We start from the raw sequence: 18,655 nt of genomic DNA, 5'->3' as shown, positions 1-18,655 counted from the left end.
GTATGTTTCTCAGACTGGCTCTTACCTGGCCCCAGAGGAGCTCTCCCACTCCAATAAAAATACACCAGAACCACTGGCTCAGGGTGAGCCCGGAGCAGCTGAACGGCTTCCCACCAAACTCCACAATGATGATCTACAGCACAGGAAAGAACAAGTCACACACCGGGGAGCTTCAAGGGCTGCGTGGCACAGCCACATGATGAAAAGGTCCCAAGGGCCACACATCTTCTCCCCTCTCCCTGGGATCATGAAAGGAACAAGGACCTCACATCTAGGCTTGTGTGTCACCAAGTAGCTGCTGGAGAAGAATAAGGGGACAGGACAGAGCTGTGGACAGTGACTGCAGCAGACACTGGTCCTGTCTGTGTCACGGTCCCCTCCCAGCCCCACCGTCTTATTCCCACGCTGTTCCCACAGCCTCACCTGAGCTGCAAATGTCCCCAGCACCACTGTGCAGAAGATGGGGTTGCGGTAGATGGACTCGAAGACGTTCCTCTCCCCATGGATCTTGCGTGCATTGATCTCGTTGAACAACTGCATCATGACAAAAGTGTTGAAGACGATGGTGTAGTGCTCAGTGGGTGGGGAGTGGAGTGGGGCGTTCCGGCCACTGTCGATGTCAAAGAACTTCTCCCCTAAGCAGACAAGGGGTTTTAGGAAGGGGATGGGGAAGGGCAGGGAAGAGAGGAGAAGATGAGATCCTGTTCCTTACTTCTGCTCTGCACTGGTAGATGTGGAATTAGGATCCCAGGCTCTTGCTGAAGATCCCTTGACGCAGCTGGAGTCCCACATGCTAGTCCCACTGAACCCTTATTTCCTTAAAAACCTTGAAAACCTGCTGCTCTGGCTAAAACTGTCTCTGCGCCCAGCGAGGTCTTGACCCTCAACATAAATCCTCTCCCTTAACACCCCTCGACTTCCCATCCATTATTAGATAAGCTCTGTCCTGCCCAACGCGAGGGCACCGAGTGACAGCTGAGAACAAGGTTCCCCAACGCTGGTGAAGAAAGGCGGCTCAGGAGGCAGTGCTGGGACTCTGCCCCTTTCCTTTTCCCCTGTTGTTTCTTAGGGCCTCAAAGCTCACCCGCAAAAAGCAGCGTGAAAATGATAGTTAGCTGGTACACCGCGTGCCCCAGGATGTTCTTCATCATGGTGCGGGAGATGAGCGGCTTGTTGCGGCCGTATGGCTTGCGCAGCAGCAGGGACTCGGACGGGGGCTCCGTGGCCAGGGCTAAGGAGGCGAAGGTGTCCATGATCAGGTTCACCCACAGCATCTGGACAGCCTTCAGGGGAGAGTCCTGTAGAGAGAGGGGGGAGAACTCGTCACACTACCGAAACTGCCCTCTCTTCATTCCCCATTTCACAGGAGCCTCCGCTCTCCTCCTGCCGAGGCCAGCAGCCCCGTACCTGCGTGATGCAGGCGCCCGTGAAGGCCACGATGACAGCCACGACGTTAACCGTCAGCTGGAACTGCAGGAACTTGGAGATGCTGTCGTAGACGTTACGTCCCCACATCACCGCCTTGACGATGCTGGTGAAATTATCATCCGTCAGGATGATGTCCGAAGCCTCCTTTGCCACATCCGTGCCTGCGATGCCCTTGAGGACCAGGGAGAAAGCGATGGGGTGAGTCACGGAGCAAGCTTCACGCTCACCATCCACCCGGCTCCGCTTCTTCCCAGAAACGGCCCCGAGAGAAAAATCCACCGGAGCCAGAGGAGCCGGTGCCAGTCCTGCGTTTGACAGCAAGTCCTGCCGTGGCTGCGCCAACGCACCCCGGAGAGCGGAGGCTCCAAAGCAGCAAAGCCTTCAAGGACGGACACCGGCTCAGCTCCAGAGCGGGGCTCTGAGTCAGCACAGCTTTACAGCCTGTCGCCGTGCGTGCCCCGGACAGGGGCCGCAGCGCAGCAAAGCTGGAAAACGGCTTGTAAGCGCCACTTCCTCCTTATGCCAGGGAACACGGGGATCCCTGGCTGGGCATCTCTGCTGCGAGCGAGGGTTGGGACCCCCAAATGAGAGCGTGAGCTCAGCAGCCCAAAGCCCCGGCACCTTCCTGGTGCCCTCTGCCCCGTCCGAGGTGGATGGCAGCCCCACAGCAAGCAGGGCTGCCCACAGCCTCCCCCAAAAGTCACCTGCAGCATCTCAGCCGGACACCGATTGCTCCCCAGGAGCTGGGCTCGCTGCGTTTCTCACCGCCGGCGCACAGAGGCGCTCGCTTTGCGGTAATTAAATGCACCGGAGCGATGCCCGTAATGAGCCGGTTCCCTGGTGCTTTCCCGGAGAAGCTCTCTTGAGATTTGCAAGACCCATCTCAGACGGGAACACCCCCGGCTGTTGCGGGGCATGAGCTTGGGAGCAAGGTGGACGGATGAGCTGAAGGTACCCCACATGCTGTTTGATCCCCGCTCTCTGGAGACCCAAGGGCAGCACGGCCCCGGTGCCTAGCACCCAGCAAAGCCCAGCGCCTGGCCAGGGTCTGATCCTGCATATGGGGACAGGGAGTCCTGCTGTACGGTCCCCAAGAGAAGACAGACTACCTTCTGCTGTTTGTCCTAAAGGCTCCAGAATTGCACTTGGATATTTAACACCTTCCTAAAAATCCCTGCTCCCCAAAAATGTCTCATTTGCTCAAAGCTCCCTACATGGGCTCCTAAGGCTCCACCCAGCAGCTGGCTCCTGCTCTCATACCTAAACTTAAACAATTCACAGGAAACCCATTAAAACTGACAGGTTTATTTTCTTGCTTCTTTCAGACAGGGCAAAGGAAAGCAGCAAACCAGGAGATCGGAGTTCTTCACTGTAAATAAACTCCCCAAGCCAGTGTCAGCACCACGCTCAGAGCCTGGGCTGCCCGTTACGAGCCTGGGTGAAGAACTGCAGGGATAAACCAAGTCATGCTGAGTTACTGGGTTCCCACGACTCTCCTGGACCCCACATCTCGGAAACTGGGCCCAGGCAGGACCCTGCTCTGGGTGGTCTGCAAGCGCGGTGTCACCTTCAGCTTGACACAGTCCCTCCAGGCGGGACAGAGGAGCCCAGCCCTAAGCCAGGCTCTCAGAGGATTGCTTTCCATCGATCTTTTACTAAGAGTCCTATAAAGTTCATGAGAATTAAATCAAACCTTCAAAGAAAGTTTCTTTTTTCTTTTTAAGCCAACCTGTAGATTTGGAAAAGAGTTTTCCCGGTCCAGAAATAATTTCAGTGCTGAGAGTAACCAAGCGTGCCGTTAGTTTCTCACCCCAGAGAGCGAAAGCCGCCCCCAGGGAAAACCCGCCGCCTGTCCATACCATGGCAAACCCAACGTCAGCTTTCTTCAAAGCTGGGCCATCGTTGGTCCCGTCCCCGGTTACGGCCACCACCTGCCTCTGGTCACCAACGGTGCTGTCGATAATTCCTGAAACAGAGACAAGCAGTTCAGAGAAAATAAGCCCTAAGGGCAGGCTGCCAGCATGGATTATGCTGCAAAAGCACCTGGGCAGAGCAGGATGAGACGCTCTGGTGCGAGGCAGCAGCTGGGGGGGCTGACAGGCGCTCACCTTTCACGAGCGTGTGCTTATCTGTCGGGGAGGAGCGGGCCAGCACACGCAGCTTGGGCCAGATCTTATCCAGCTGCTCCTGTTCCACCTGCAGGACAAGGCACATGTGAGAAAGGGAAGGGACCCCCCCAGAAACCTTCTGCCCCACTGGAGAGCAAACCCCAACCAGGACAGTGCCTTTGCCTCCAAGCACTCAGACACCCCTGCGGCTGTGCTGGCTGAGGATCCCAGCAAGAGGAGGGACCAGCTGCATGTATCCAAGGGGAGGAGGAAAACCCAGCGGGATTCAGCGCCTTACGCTGCTGGGGCTGTTGGAAAGGCCACCCACACCCACTGCAGAGCAGGACCTGGGGGCTGCTCTCCCACCTCTCCCTTCTCATTGCGGATGAGCCGGTTGAACTCCTTCCCCTCCAGGCACAAGAAGTCCTCCCCTGGCAGCAGGATGCCACACTTGGTGGCGATGGCACGGGCGGTGTTGATATTGTCCCCCGTCACCATGCGGACAGTGATCCCTGCACGCTGACACTTCAGGATGGCATCCGGCACCTGGGGAATGGGGACAGAGTTGGGGACAGGTAGGGCAGGATGCTCTGGTTTGGCACGGGGTGTCCCGGGAGCCAGGCAGCTCCTCTCCCATCCTTCCCTAAAATGGCTCCGGTGGGTCAGCTCAGCTCCACCTGCAGCTCAGCTCAGTGCTCACACTGGGAATGAGATGCTGAACCAAAACCGCTCCCCCCTGCCCCGAAACAGCTCAGCCGTTTATCCCTGGGATATGGGGGGAAGCCACCAGGGACCGGGGAGGATGCCTGCCCCTGCTCGCTGCTGTGGCCAGCTGCTCCTGCACCGCAGCCTCTTGCCCTCGCCGCGGCTCCAGCCAGACTCGTGCGCGTGTCTGGAGCAGCTCCTCCGGCACAGACAGCGCGAGATCTTCCAGCCCCTGCCCCAAGGGGAAGGCAACCTCACTGCCTCCTCCCTGGCACGCCACAGTGCGGGGCACCGAGGCACAGCCCGGTGATCCATCACAACAGGGGCACTTTGTCCGCCCCCTCGCAGCACTCCAGCAGCACGTTGCTGCACTAATGGGTTTTTCTATTACGGAGCGGTGGGGGAAGAGGATATTAGTGAGAAATTAGCAAATTGAATCAACGGCCTCCAGAGCCGGTGCAGACGGGGCATCTGTAATGCAATTCCCAGACCCAGATACTTGAACATCTAATCAGGAAAGATGCAAGCAAGGCAGGAGCGCAGGGGCAAGCTCCAAAATGTAATCAAGAGGCAGGTATCGGAGGGCTTATTGCATTAGCCCAGCTGCCTGCCTGTCAACCCTGCGGCAGAGGCAGAGGGAGGCAGCAAGCTGTGAGGGAGGAACCAGCTAGATCAGCGCTGTCCCTTCCCAACTCCCCTCTGTCACCCCTGCATGGTGTCTCCATGCACCTTTCAACTGCATGTGGAACCAGCCTGGCTTGTGCACAGACCCCTGGTAGCAGTTGGGGGGAAGTTTGGGTGGAAAAAACCTGCCACCGGGTCATTATGTCCAGGTATTGGAGCAAAATGCTGGCAGCAGGGAGCTGGTAGCATGGGGCACTTCAGGGATGGATGCAGAGGAGCTGCTTGTGCTTTCTTAAGGGACTCGTGGTCCTGAGCAGCAGGGAAAGGTGCTCCTGGCCCAGGAACGGGGCTGGGGTGGAGGACAGCCAGGGCAGAGCTGGGATTCGGTACCTCCGGTCGCACAGGGTCCTCTATCCCGACCACAGCGATGCAGGTCAGGTCAGACAGGATCTCGTTCTCACTGTCCCAGTCCGGCTCGGCGTCAGCGGGGAAGTCACGGAAAGCCAGGCAGATGGTCCGCAGCCCGTGGCAGGCCATGGGCTCTATCACCTTCTTCACCATCTCATCACGGTCCTTCACCTTGAACACCCGAGGGTCTCCATTCTTGTCGAGGATCCTGGTGCATCTAATGCAGGACCGGAATGGAGGGTGAGGGAGACCAGCAGTGGCACGTGCTGCCAGCTCAGCGATCTGCTCCCCCTGTCACCCAGCTTCCCCATCTGCAAAACGGGGGCATCCCCCTTACCCACAGCTCCCTACAGCTTTACCAAAGCCACCCAAAGAGAGTTAAACACTTTGCATGGCAGCACCTCCCGACAGTCACCTCCCCGCTCCACAGCACCTGGGCACCCTTCACCCTGCAGCCCTCCAAAACAGCTCCACAGTGCATCGAGAGCCTAAAGCCCATGGGATGGGGAGAGGACCAGCATAGCAAGGGAGGATGGTTACTTGCGGAGGATGATCTCGGAGGCTCCCTTGCTGTACATGCGGAAGCCGCCGTTGCCATTCTTCAGCACCGTGCTCATGGACTTGCGCACTGAGTTGAAGGTGTAGACCTTGTAGAGCTTCTCCTCTGGCACTTCGTTCCGCACAGCCTGGTAATCCTGCTTCAGGTCCAGCACGAAACCCAGCAGGGCGCACTCGGTCTTGTTCCCCACTTGCCGGGGTAGCCCCCCTTCCTTCTCGGGTGGCTGGAGAGGAAAAAGGAAAGGAAAAGCAATGCCAAACCTGGGTACGGCAGGATGGGAGCTGCAGGGATGGCCAACAGCGAGAAGACCAGAGGACACAAGGTGGTGGTTCTCCAACTCACCAGGATCTTGGATGTGTAGGCAGAGTTGATGGCAACACCATTGACTATGAGGTCCAGGATCTTGGGCAGGATGGCTTCAGGGTCAGGGATCTGGCGGTAGTGGGTGTCCCCCACGTAGGCTTGCACCACGGTCATGCGGTTCATGGTAAGTGTGCCCGTCTTGTCCGAGCAGATGGCGGTGGCGTTGCCCATGGTCTCACATGCGTCCAGGTGTCTCACAAGGTTGTTGTCCTTCATCATTTTCTGCAACAGGCCATGCAACCATGACCAGGAAGGTCAGAGCCAAAAGCGTGAATTTCTCCATCATGCCCCCAGCAACCCTGCTGCATCGTGGTCTCACCTTCACGGAGTAAGCCAGGGAGATGGTGACTGCCAGCGGGAGCCCTTCAGGCACAGCCACCACCAACACGGTGACACCGATGATGAAGAACTTGACAAAGTACTGGATGTAAATGGGGGTGCACTCTGCCAGCCAGGGCCGCCCCTGCACCCCAAATGTGTCGATCACAAAGTACAGCACCAAGATGATGACCGTGATGGCCGACATGATCAGCCCTGGGGAAAGAGGGAGAGCGGCAGGTGAGGGGATGAAGGGGAAGGGGACAACCCCTTCTCCCCATGCCACTTCCAGCGAGAGCTCTGGGGTGACAGCTCATGCCAGGCCACCGCCACTCACCCGCCTTCCCGATCTGGACCGCCAGGCGCGTGAGCTTCCCTTGCAGCACAGACTTCTCCTTCTTGGGCACCTTCACCTTCTTCTTCTCCTTCTCCTCATTTTCCACCCCTTCCTGGCTCTTCAGGGGCTGGATCTCTAAGGCCACACCATCCTGAGTTTTAGCTACAGCCCAGGGCAAAATAAGACACCATGTGTGAATAGGAGAGAGACCGGGAAAACCTGTAGGACACCACTGAGAAAGATGGTGGTGGGAGAGAGAGAGAAAACCCAGAACAAGAACCATTCCCGATGACACACGCGTCCGAGCACATGGAAACCTCGTGTCCTGGGGCCCTGCCACCTCTCTACGGGGCAGTTTTCTGCCATCCACCCCAGCCCCACGGATAAAGGATCCTCAGAGCTGACACTGGCGACATGACCCCTGCACCGGTCACACCTCTAAAGCAGCGTTGCAAGAAACCCTCTGGCCAGGCTTTGGGGTGGAGGCAGGTCTCTTCTAGCCTTGCCTGCGGGCTGCTTTACACCCCGCAGCAGACGGGGAGCACTTTGGGCTGACCCCAGAGAGGCTCTCGTCCCCCATCTCCCTGATGAGCATCCCTGTTCTGTGCCCCACGCACACTTGGTGCTGCCTCTGCAGTGCCCTGTGGGCAGCTCAGCAGGAATCACTTGCCAGGGGAGCCACTGAGGGAATGAGATGGAGGGGGATGGTTAGAAATTCGGATGGAGTTAGAAGAGGAGTGAGCCAGCTCCTTGAATTCCAGCCCTGAGCCATCCATCATGTTTTTAGGACCTGAGGCAGTCAGGCTTTCAGCTGCTATAATTGGTCTAGTCCAGCTGAAGGTCTGCACCGGGGAGACCCAGGTCAGCTGGAAGTTTTGGAGAGTGATGGGAAGGGAAGAGGGTGGGAAACTCCCCCCCCCCCCGCCCCCAAGAGGCTTCTCCTGGGCTGTCGGGCCAGAGGAGCAGCGGTGGCCCCATAGCTGCCCGTGGCCGCCCTGGGACCCATCCCCTCCCGGCTGCCGCCGCTCGATGGTTCGAGACACCCTGGAGCTCGCGGCTGCTCCACATCGGACACCTCCACGGTTACAACAGACCCGACACGGACAAAACAAGCACCCGGACAGTCTGACGGGAAGGAGGGAAACTCAAACTGCTGAGAGGAGAGAGAAAGAGAGAGAGAGGTGGAGAGAGAGGTGCAGAAATGGGCTTCCTCCACAGCCTGCAAAGAACAGTGTGAGAAACACTGGCGAGGAGACGCTCACGGAGTCGAGGCCATGGGAGGAGAGGGTGCAACTGTCACGTTGGCCAGGCCCCGTGGGACACTTCGTCCCAGGAATAGCATGAGAGGACCCATGTCTCCCCCCTCAGCCTTGCCCCCCTGCAGAGGGACGGCTTCTGATGGGCACAAGGGCTTCAGAGCCACCAGGTCACGGCTGCGGCTCATGTCAGCATGGATGAGGTTTGCCCCAAGAAAGGGGTGCTCTGACAATGATCTGGGCTGCTGGAAGGGCCCTGTCCTCCCTGCACAAAGTCTTTGCTCCTCGCAGGGGCAAGGTGGCCACGAGGGAAGCCGGCCAGCCCCATCCCAGCTATGCACAGCCCCGCGGTGGGGTGCCGGAAGGCACCGCGATGCCATGCCGGGGCCACTGGCTGCGGGACTGTTGCACCCTCTCCCAGGACAACGAGGCGAGAGTCCCGCCGGAGCAGCAAAGAGCACAGACTGATGAGAAGAAGGAAGGAAGGAAGGAAGGAGGAATGCTCGGTAGTTAGTGTGGTGCTGGTTCAAAGGATGGAGAGGCTGGTTACCTTTGTTGCGATTTTCAGGGGCTCCGGTTTTTTTACCTGTTCAAAGAGAGAAAGGGTGGAGGGCTGAGCACATGGACCCACGTTCAGTGTCCAGCTGATGGGACAGCTTGGGGTCGGCCCCGCTCCGAGGGGCCGCGCACTGCTCCAGCGGCATCCATGCGCAGGGCTCAGCACCCTGCGGTCACCCTCTGGACACTACGCATGCCTTGGTCCACAGCTCACGGCACCGGGGAGGCTCTGGAGCTCCCTGACTCCCCCAGGCACTCTGTCCCCAAGGCTTCAGACTTCCCCACTTGCCAAGCACCCGCTAGAACCCCCGCCAGTGCTTCAAAGGGTGCCAGTGGTGTCTCAGACCCTTGGGGAGAAGAAACCATACGCGGAGTTTGACCTCTGTGCAGCACGTGTGGAGCATAGGTGCTCCCTGCTTCCCGGTGCCATCGGGCACAAGCGGATCCACCCAGGCGGGACAGACTTGTCCCCTGCCGTGGGCAGCATTATCCCCGTAGTGGGGGGCTCTGCCCCCCATGTCTGTGGTGGGTAAGGTCCACACGCAGGGGTCCTCAACGTGCCTCCACAACACGAGAAGCACAGGGCTGCTGCAATGTAAACAAGCCTTGTGTGATAAGGGGTTTATACACCTTCCTCCCATCACCCCCCAGCACCACAGTGGAGGATGAGCCGGTGAAGCCCCTCACCCCTCAAAGCTCCCAAATCGAGGGCTGCAAGGCACAGAGCTGGGTTTGCTGTGGGGCTGAGTGACAGACCTTGAAGGCTGGGAAAACACCGAGCACCGTGCCTGGGCGCCTGGCGAGCTGCTGCTCAGCTCCAACAGCAGTGCCGTTCCCATGTCTCACCCTGTACTCCCACCTCCAAGCTGGCAGCTAAACCCCAAGAGCTCCACAGCCACCAAACCGCAGCGGTGCGAGCCAGCCGCCTGCCCCAGGCGAGCAGAGCTGGAGAAACCCAGTGCACATACGGCCCAGAGCCGAAACGGCTGCCAGGAGAGGCCCGGCAAGCCTCTCCCCGCCTGGCATCGCCTCCCGGGAAGGGCTCCCCGGCGCAGGGACGCCTGCGCAGCCAGCGATGCCAGCCGGCAGCTCCCTCCTGCCAGCTCTTCGCACATCGTGGCTGCTCCCAGTGAGCCCCAGACCTGCTGAACAGGGCTGCGGGGACACGGGGGAGAGCAGGAGCTTCCCAAGCCTGGCTTGTACTGATGCTGGCTTTAAAGCTGATATCAGAGCTGGCACAGAGCAGGGGAATAAGCAGTGAGATGTGAGAGCCGAGGCAGGAAAGCATTCGAGTCCCAGCATGATCAGGAACACCTCAGCCTGCCTGGCTGCTCTCCCACCCTCCACTCCACAGCACACAAACCCTCCTCTCCCTCTTGCCATCCTCTGCGCCTCGCCTCCTTCCCCGGGGAGCTCAGGGGATGCCAGCAGAGACCTTCAGCAAAGTCCTCAGGGTGCTGGACGGGCTACTAACATCCTGCAGACAACCAGGACTCACCTTCCCACCACACGGCAGGCAATGAGCACCGTGCCACGGCACGGCGGGGCATCGCTATCGGCCACTTTTCCCTCTGAGCCTCAACCCCCCCACCCTGCAACTCCAGGCTGCAGCCGGCTGGAGAAGAGAGAGATGGTGCTGAGTCCGAAAGAGCTGGCGAGCAGAGGTCTGGGTGTACGGGGGGCTTTCCTCAAGCAGCACGATCCCCATGCTGTGGGAGAAGGGAGGGATCCCCCGTGCCACCTCGAGAGCTCACCGTACCTGCCTGGGTCACGGGCACTAACACTCAACCGTACCCCACGGATGTGGGCGCAGCTGGTTGCACACTGGTGGACGCTTCCCAGGAAAGGGAGAAAGGCAAAAGGAGGGAAAAAGCAGATTCAGTGGCTCTTCTTACCTTTCTTCACCTTCTTTTCCTCGTCTCCTTCTCCCGCACCCAAGAGAGTGAAGATGATTCCTGTCTGGGAGTTGATACCCACAGCAGTCACCACCATCCTGCCGGAGCCCTCCATCACGTGGGTACCTGGCATAGCAGGAAGGCCACAGTGAGACAGGACACTGGCACGCCATTCCCATCTCCTCCCCAACACCGGGACACAGGACTCGGGAGCAGTCACCTCTCCATCATGGCACAAACCCAGCCCAGCCCTGCACCGACCACGTGAGAGCCGCCCAGGATCCTCACCTGACAGCAGCATGGGGTCTTTATCCAGCGATTTCTTGACTTGGTCTGACTCCCCAGTCAGTGAGCTCTCATCTATTTTCAGGTCATTGCCCTGGATCAGGATCCCGTCTGCTGGCAAGAGATCACCTAGGAGATGAGCAAAGAGGGGGGTCAACCCCGGCCCAGACAGCCGCAGCTCACCTCTGCCTGCCCCGTCCCGGGAAGAGGCTTCATGTCTCAGCAAAAGGACTCAAAATTCAGTCTCAGACCAAATCTAGAGGGAGGAGAAGCAACAGATGGGTATTGTAAGACAGATGGGTATTACAACACGATGTTCAATAGGTCCAAAATCTTCACTGATGAAAGCATTCATTCTGAGGATGTTTGCTCAATCAGACAGTGCTTCCCCCATCTGGTTTTACTGAATCAGCTCCATATCCTTCCCAAAGCCTCCTGATACACGATCCCATCATCCCATCCCAAACTGTTACACGATCCCATCATCCCCCCCGCCAAGGAAGGAAAGAGCCCTATGTGAAAACAAACACCATGCTGGACCATTCTCCTTCCTGACAGGAGCTGCATGGGATGAGCGCACCCCTGGTAAACAAGGAGCAGGACCCAGTTTAACCCAAGAGCTACATCTCCTTGGTAAGATGATGTTCCTCCTTGCTAAGGAGATGTTCTCTAACAAGGACATGGTTGTGAAAATGCATCATTTTTGAGACCAGCAGGTCGCTAAAGCAACCCAAAGCTGTGTGCAGAGCCTGGCTTAGCTCTGCCAGCCCAGCTCCAGGCTAGCAAGCAGCAAGGTCAGTAGAGCATCTCCCATTGCTCCCGTCCACGGCACACTGCAAAATGGAGTAACTGGAGGAGCCACACTTCCCCTCGAGGCAAAAGGGCTGGCAAAGCAGAGAGGAAAAACCACGAAGGCTCCCGAGGTGGAGGGACAGACCCCAGCTGCCGCCGCCTCCACTTACCGTACTTGATCTGCGCGATGTCTCCCACCACGATCTCGGCCACCGGGATCTGAATCACCTGCCCCTTACGGATGACCGTGAACTTCTGCTCCTGCTCGATGCGGCTCTGGAGGCCCCGGAATTGCTTCTCCTTGCTCCAGTCATTGAAGGCGGTCACCAGCACCACGATGATCACCGAAAACAAGATAGCCGCCCCCTCGATCCAGCCGGCCTGCGACTCGCCCTCGTCCTCCACGCCACCCGCCGACTGGCCGCACACTGCAGTTGGAAGGAGAAAACTCATTTGCACAACAAGACACCCTCTTTCCTCTGAATAACACGTGCAGAGCAGAGCCTGGAAGACAGTTGCGCCTCCCTCCTCCTCCCTCAGCTGGTCCAAGGGTTTTCCCCACTCTCAGGGAAGGGTTTTTACATCCCTGGAGGTATTTGGGGTTTGTTTTTTTTTTTTTCCACTCTTTTTTTCACTTTTCATTTTTGGCAGAGGTTGGGCTGAGAGAGCCGGGACAACTGGCTTCTATTTCCAGTTGCAGCACCCAGCCCTCCCTCCGCTGCGTGACCCTCGAGTGAGTCACCGTCTCCCTGCATCTCTGAATCCCTGCCCCTGCTCGACTCCTCCAGCGATACAGAGATCCAGGGCCGGGGAGGAGAAACTCACCCAGTGCTGTCGCTCAGCCACACGTGGGGTATCACGGCTGGGAGGAACACTCCCTGGTCGGGGAGAGGTACCAGGGCACAGCCAGCCTTGTCCCTCCATGCCCAAACCAAAAGAGAAGCCCCATGGTACTTGGGAAGCCACCGGACTAGGACCTCTTGGTTTCTGAGCATCTTTTGGGGGAGCAGCAAGGAGCAGCTCTGAGCCATGGCATGGTGACAACTGTGCCCAGACACATCCATCAGTGCAGGTCCCTGGACATGGATGGGACCGTGCCAAGGATGGGGAGAAGCCACCACCTAAAGGGTGAGCAGGAGTAGCTCCCTGCTCCATCTGCACCAGGGTGGCAGGACCCACGGGGTGACCTTCCACAGACAGCACTTGTCCCAAAGCCCTGCTCCCGCACGGCTGGGCACGGCGGCTCACGTGGGTCCCCCACCGAGCACCCCACTGTGCCGCAGCCACCCCAGGGACTCACATTCATTGTCACCGCCTGGAGGGTGGTAGAAGGACAGGCCCAGGGAGATTATGGCTGCGATTTCCAAGATGATCAGCGTGACGTCCTGGAGTGCCTCCCACACTAACTGCAGGAACGTCTTGGCCTTTTTTGGAGGAATGAAGTTCTGGCCGAAGACCTGCCGCCTCTTCTCCAGGTCGGTCGGGTTCCCAGACAGGCCTGGAGAGGGGAGAAACGGAGATGACGACAAACCCCACTGCTGCTGCCCACCAGCACCGGTGGGACCCCTGTGAGGAGCAGCTCTATGCCTGCATGGGGGGCATGAGGTGCAGGCAGGGGTGAGCCAAGGCAGGGCTTTGCTCCTATCACCCATGGGGCAGGGGACATCCAACCGGTGGGGCAGGATGCTGCTGGAGCCGCGGGCAGGAGAGCGCGCAGGGGCCGGGGCGAGCACGCGGAGCCGCCTCTCCCCGGTGCTGCAGCCTCGCGAAGCGCCCGAGTGCCAGTTAATGCCAGTTGGCACTGGCCGGCTTGTTTACATGCTGCATCAAATTAGCTGTAAATCTGGCACCGCGAGCGGCGCTCGGAGCTGTCGGAGCCACCTGATCCCTCTCTCCTGCCAGCTCGGAGGAACAGCCGCCGCGGAGAACGACTCGGCGGCGCAGCAGGAGCGTCTCTGAGCTCGGCTGAGCCCCACGGCCTCGCCACGGCCGCAGGGGCTGGGGCAGCGTGGGCAAGCCGGCTTCCGCGGGGAGCTGGTGGAGGAGAGACAGGGCTGCTCCTGCTGAAAAAGGGTGGTGGGAGCGAGGGAAGGAGCGGGACAGCCCTGAGCTGGGCTGCTGCTCCCCGCCAGCTGCACGCAGCAGCCCCGGAGAGAGGGGAGCAAAAGGGGAGCCTGAGCTCCTGCCCCCCGGTAGCGGGGGACTGTGAGCAGAGCAGCGTTCACAGCCCTCCCAGCCTGGGACAGGGGCCAAAATGGGAGACGGCAGTTTGTCCCACCGCCTCCCCGGTCATCCCCTGCATTAAAGCCATTAAAAAGCTGATGGGGTCCAAGGCAAGAGCCGCTTCCCCTGCCCAGCACCGCCTTAATCGAGCCCCGTGCCAGGCCGCCCCACTCTCCACCTTAAGATGGCCCGTGGGGCTGCTGCCAGCTCCCGAGATGCACCGGGCAGGCGGCTGTAATGGCTGTAACGCTGGGCCCGGGACACTTCCCTGGCCCTGGATACTTCCCGGAGCAGCCTGGCAGCAATGTCCTCCTGGAGGGACCGAGCCCTCCCACTCAGGGGACACCTCCCCACCAGCTCCGTTGCATCCCAGCCAGGAGGAAGCAGCAGGATGAATCCCATTCCCCCCCGCCACGCATCCCCCTTTCTCTTGCGACTACACCCCGCGGCTGCAGGGAGGGGACATGCTGGCACAGCAGCCCGGGCGTCCCCACCCAGCTGTGACGGGGCAGCAGGATCCTGGGATCTCCCGGCCCCGACGGCCTCCCCGAGCCCAACCCATGTGGGAATGCTTCCCACCCAACGCCTCCCGACAGGACGGATGGAAAATATGGCTAACCGCCGCGGCTTGACTCATGCCGGCACCAAGGCCGGGGAGGCACGGCGTGCGCCGCGGGCAGGCGTGCCGGGCACACACGCGCTCCCGCACGAGGATGTGGGATGCTGCCACGGGACAGGGGAGGGTGGCACACGTGGCTCCTCCAGAGCCCATGTCCCACCCACGGGCATGTCCCTAGAGCTGCCCCCCACCCTCCTGGGGCAAGTGGGGAGGAGGGGGGCTTTCAATTTATCTGTGCTGACACAGGGAGGGTTGCAAAGAGCAGAAGCCGTGGGCACGTACTCCAGGCACGCACTGCGAGTCTGGGCTGCCAGCAAATCCCTCCCGGCCGGGGCCGCTGCAGGACCTTGCCGAGGGCGGGGGGGGTAACGATTAGTGGGGGAGTGGATTAGAAATTTTGGATGGAGGCCACAAGTGACAGCAGGAGAACAAAACCCCTGTGCAGTTGCTGGTCCCTGATTAGAGGGGAGGCACTGCAGCCCAGGAAAGCTGCTTTTGGGTAGCAAAGCCTTCACGTAAAGAACCCCCGGGAGCAGGCTCCTCGCCCCGGCTCAGGAAGGAGGTGGCAGCCCCAGGAGCCGCTAGCACCAGCGGGTGAGTCAGGGAGGTGTTTGCTGACACTCGTCACCCAGGGGAGACCGGGAAGGGAGACGCTTTAATCGGTGACTCACTGAAGCTGCCTGTGCATCGCTGCCACCGCCGCCACCACCCCGCTCCCCTTCCCACCCTGCCCGATCCGCCTCAGGGATGGGTCTGATGGAGGAGGTGGAAAGCCAGCACCCAGCAGCGAGCCCCCCCATCACCCAGTCCCTTTAAGAGGAGCCCTAAGGGGTTGGGGTCCACTGACACCTTTTGGGGCAAGAACCAGAGCGGCAGGTCCCAGCAGACCCCCACACCGATGCTGGCCAGACCCTCCCTGAACAAACACTAGCGCAGAGAGACCCCACCATATGAGGGCAAACCACCCAAGGGACCCCTCGGGGTGAAGGCAGCCCCCAGGAGCACTGGGGCCAGTGTCTGCCCCGCTGGGACAGTGACAGGCTCCACCGTGGACAGCCAACATTACAGCACGGAGAGGGGAGCAGCAGCACCGAGGGGCAGAAGCCGCACGCACCCAGATGGGATCAAACCACTCCAGACGCTGCCCACAACGGGCCACCATATTTTATGGTGGGGCAGGAGGTCTGGGGGACTGCCCAGGCAGGCTCTGTTGTGCCGGCAGCCTCCTTTGCTGGAACCCAGGAAGAGCACATGGCCACGTGCTCCCTGCCCGCATGTGGAAGGAGTTGTGCACCATCCCAGCGGGATAACAAGCAGAGAGATAATAAGCATGGGGCTGGGCACAGACATCTGCACAGGGCTGCCTATTGCAACACGGAGCTGGGACACGCACCCAGTGCCCGTGCATGCAGCGGTGCCCCATCTCGTGCCCACGCGTCCAGCGAAGCTCCCGGGCTTTGGCCAGCAGTGCCAGCTCGGGAGGGGTTTGCAAGCAGAGAGGGGCTCGGGGTCAAGTCTGAGTCAGCCCCCGCACTCCGCAAAGGGCTTCCCAGAGGGAAATAGCCCCACATAGCCAGGGGAAATAGCCAAGACATAGCCAGCACTCCCCAGATTGCGTACCTTTCACTAAACCCCAGCTGGGATATCGCATCTGCAAACACAACCTGAGCTTGCCTGCATTGCCCTGCGCACTTTGGGGCGAGCAGCTGCCTGGGGACCCCACTCCCCGTTTCCCAGGCTTCACCCGTGGATGCATCAAGGCAGGGGACGTGCTCCCGGCTTGCAGCTTCCTGACCTGCCAGGGTTTCCCTCGTTGCGGCACTGCGGCAGTGTCACGCCGTGTGTCAGGCTCTCGGGTAGGTGCCCGTGGAGAGGCAGTCCCGACACAACAGGAGCCCTGCTCTGATGGGGTCGGACAGAGGTGCAGCAGGCTGCCTTGGGCTTTCGCTCCTAAAAATCCCAACTTGTAGGAAATAACCTTCCTTTGCTCTCAGTGCTCAACATAACGGGGTTTGGGACAGGCAACAAAGCCCACCTCCAGAGCAAGAGGGTGAGGCAGGGATATGCTGGAGGCACGGGATACAGCAACGCCAGCCACAGCAGAGGGGGAATGCAGGCCTGGAAGCGGCACTCGGGATCGAAGGGCACCCCTTTGCCTCACCCTCAGCAAGAGCCATCAGGCCAAGGCAGAACCTTTTGGGTTCGCTTCCCCCCCTCCCACCCTCAAAGGAGCACGCTCCCAGTTTGGCAGGGCCAAGCGCATTGTTTTGCAACCTGGACTTGGTATTTCCACCGGGACTCCCCCCCTTCTCTAATGACATCCCGATATTGTCTCCCCTTCCCGGTCCCACTCACAGCTGGGAAACACGCTAATCCCCAGTTTATAGCACTAATAATAACCCACAAGTTTTCAGAGCTGAGGCGCAGCCACGTCCCCATCCCACACAGCCACCGCGGGGCCGCATCCTGCCAGTGCTGTTCCCAGCCCCAGGTAAACCCTCGGTGCTGTAAGCAGGGAGTCTCTCCCCCCTGCACCCCTTTTCATGCTGAGAAAGGGGTGCATTACCGTGCAAAGGCACCCACAGCCACCCCACGCCGGGAGCCCCAGTGCTCGATACGGGGGGCCCCAAAAGACCAGCCCATACCACAGACAGCCTTCCACCAAAGCCTCCCAAAAGTGACCTGGCACCCGCAGGCAAGCATCACTGCCACCGCTCAAACCTGTGATGCTCAGAAGCACCCACCCAGGTTTTACGCTCCCGCAGCCACTCGAGAAGCCCTGCAGATCTGGGGGGAAGCCCACATGCATCTCCCCATCCCCAGCAGCGATGCCCTTTGGGGATGCATTGCCCGTCCCTTGGCTGAGATGCTGCTTACACCCTGCAAACGAGCTCCACGCAGCCCGGCCACTTCCCCGGGCACGCTCTAACCTCTAAACTCTCCTTCACCCGCACCCCACGCAGCCTGCCGTTAGCACTGTAAATTATTAATCAGGGGAAAGGCTGGTGCCGACCTGTGGGGCAGCAGCTGGGCTGCTGAGAGGAGTCCCCCCGCACCCCTCTTATGCCCCGTTAGCTCCTCACCCCTGCCCGCATCCCGCCTCCGCTCCATCCTCCCAGGGGACGTGGGGCTCCGGGCTACACCTCAGGGGAAACTCTGCTTCTCTTTTTCTTTTTCCTCCTTCTCTATCTTAAATGATCTTTTTATTAAGATGCAGAGAGCCATCGCCCACGAGGCTTGCGATGGATGCCCGGTGCGATGGGACCACGCTTTGAGCTCAGCCACAAGACGGTTATTTCAGCCACCACCCTCCAGCCACCAGCTTGAACCTTGCATGGCTCCAGCCCAGAGGCACCGGTGGGACCTGAGCGGGTGGTCCCACCTTGCAGACCACAGGACAGCCGCTTACCTTCAACTGGCGACGTCTTCAACCTCTTGCAGACAGTCTGCACGCCGCCGTAGGAGTCATTGAGCCGGGCGACCGCCTCGGCGCTCCTCAGCTCCATGAGGTTCCTGAGCTCCACCACGGAGCACCCAAAGTCCCCCTCATGGTTGCCTTCAGCAACCGAGTTCCCGGGGTGATGGTCGGCCACGTTGTTCGTCATCTTGCCGGCGCAGTGACGGTGACGCCGGCTCGCGGCTCCTGCAGCACCCTCCCTTGAGGGTCCGGCGGGGGGATGCTCGGCACGTCCCCTTCCCTGGGGGCTGCCCGGGTGAAGCGGGTGCCTCTAACCGAGCCCAACTTCTCCAGATAAAGGTGTAAACAGGATGTGCATGTTACCGCGGAGGCGACCTTAGCAACGACCAGCGTGCATCTCCCGCAGAAGGAGGAGGGCTCCCTGGATACCACAGCAACTGGAGCTGCAAAAACAAGGATGGGAAACAAAAATACCGGCATTAGGAGGTCTGCTAATAAATGCACGCGCCCCACGGGACAGGCGAGCGGGAGCAACGGCACCTGAGGGTGGGCGCCTGGCAGAAATAATGTTGTTTGGAGGCACTGCCTTCTTCACCCAGCCCCAGGGGTCAGCATGATTTGACCAAAAAACCTAGATGAGCAGAAGTTGACCTTCCAGGGAGCTCAGATGGGCTCGGCACAGACTGGGTCATTGCATGAGCGCTTGGCCACGCCATGGGGAAAACCGGCGGCAGCAGCTCCGGCAGCGCGTGGGGCTGG

At 59.9% G+C, this 18,655-nt stretch overlaps 1 protein-coding gene across 17 annotated transcripts in view; it reads right to left on the bottom strand.

Moving 5' to 3' along the window:
• Positions 1-18,271, bottom strand: part of ATP2B4 (ATPase plasma membrane Ca2+ transporting 4) — a 30,323-nt gene extending 12,052 nt beyond the window's left edge. For 4 of the 17 annotated variants that reach the window (XM_059831076.1, XM_059831078.1, XM_059831079.1 and 1 more), the window contains exons 1-18: positions 17,888-18,271; positions 12,937-13,134; positions 11,807-12,064; positions 10,848-10,973; positions 10,551-10,685; positions 8,657-8,692; positions 6,851-7,012; positions 6,515-6,729; positions 6,175-6,417; positions 5,814-6,055; positions 5,256-5,490; positions 3,903-4,082; positions 3,537-3,624; positions 3,288-3,394; positions 1,408-1,599; positions 1,085-1,298; positions 424-635; positions 26-133 (exon numbers count right to left, since the gene is read on the bottom strand). In XM_059831076.1, coding sequence (XP_059687059.1) covers positions 26-133; positions 424-635; positions 1,085-1,298; positions 1,408-1,599; positions 3,288-3,394; positions 3,537-3,624; positions 3,903-4,082; positions 5,256-5,490; positions 5,814-6,055; positions 6,175-6,417; positions 6,515-6,729; positions 6,851-7,012; positions 8,657-8,692; positions 10,551-10,685; positions 10,848-10,973; positions 11,807-12,064; positions 12,937-13,134; positions 17,888-18,083 — 3,147 coding nt within the window. In that variant the 5' untranslated portion in view covers positions 18,084-18,271. The remainder of the gene's footprint in view (positions 1-25; positions 134-423; positions 636-1,084; positions 1,299-1,407; positions 1,600-3,287; positions 3,395-3,536; positions 3,625-3,902; positions 4,083-5,255; positions 5,491-5,813; positions 6,056-6,174; positions 6,418-6,514; positions 6,730-6,850; positions 7,013-8,656; positions 8,693-10,550; positions 10,686-10,847; positions 10,974-11,806; positions 12,065-12,936; positions 13,135-17,887) is intronic. The other 13 variants (XM_059831077.1, XM_059831080.1, XM_059831084.1 and 10 more) reach the window with 11 other exon arrangements.
• Between the last annotated feature and the right edge of the window lie 384 nt (positions 18,272-18,655).

Source organism: Gavia stellata, chromosome 30 (assembly GCF_030936135.1).
Source record: "Gavia stellata isolate bGavSte3 chromosome 30, bGavSte3.hap2, whole genome shotgun sequence".
NCBI lineage: Eukaryota > Metazoa > Chordata > Aves > Gaviiformes > Gaviidae > Gavia > Gavia stellata.
This window is presented reverse-complemented; position numbering and strand designations above follow the sequence as displayed.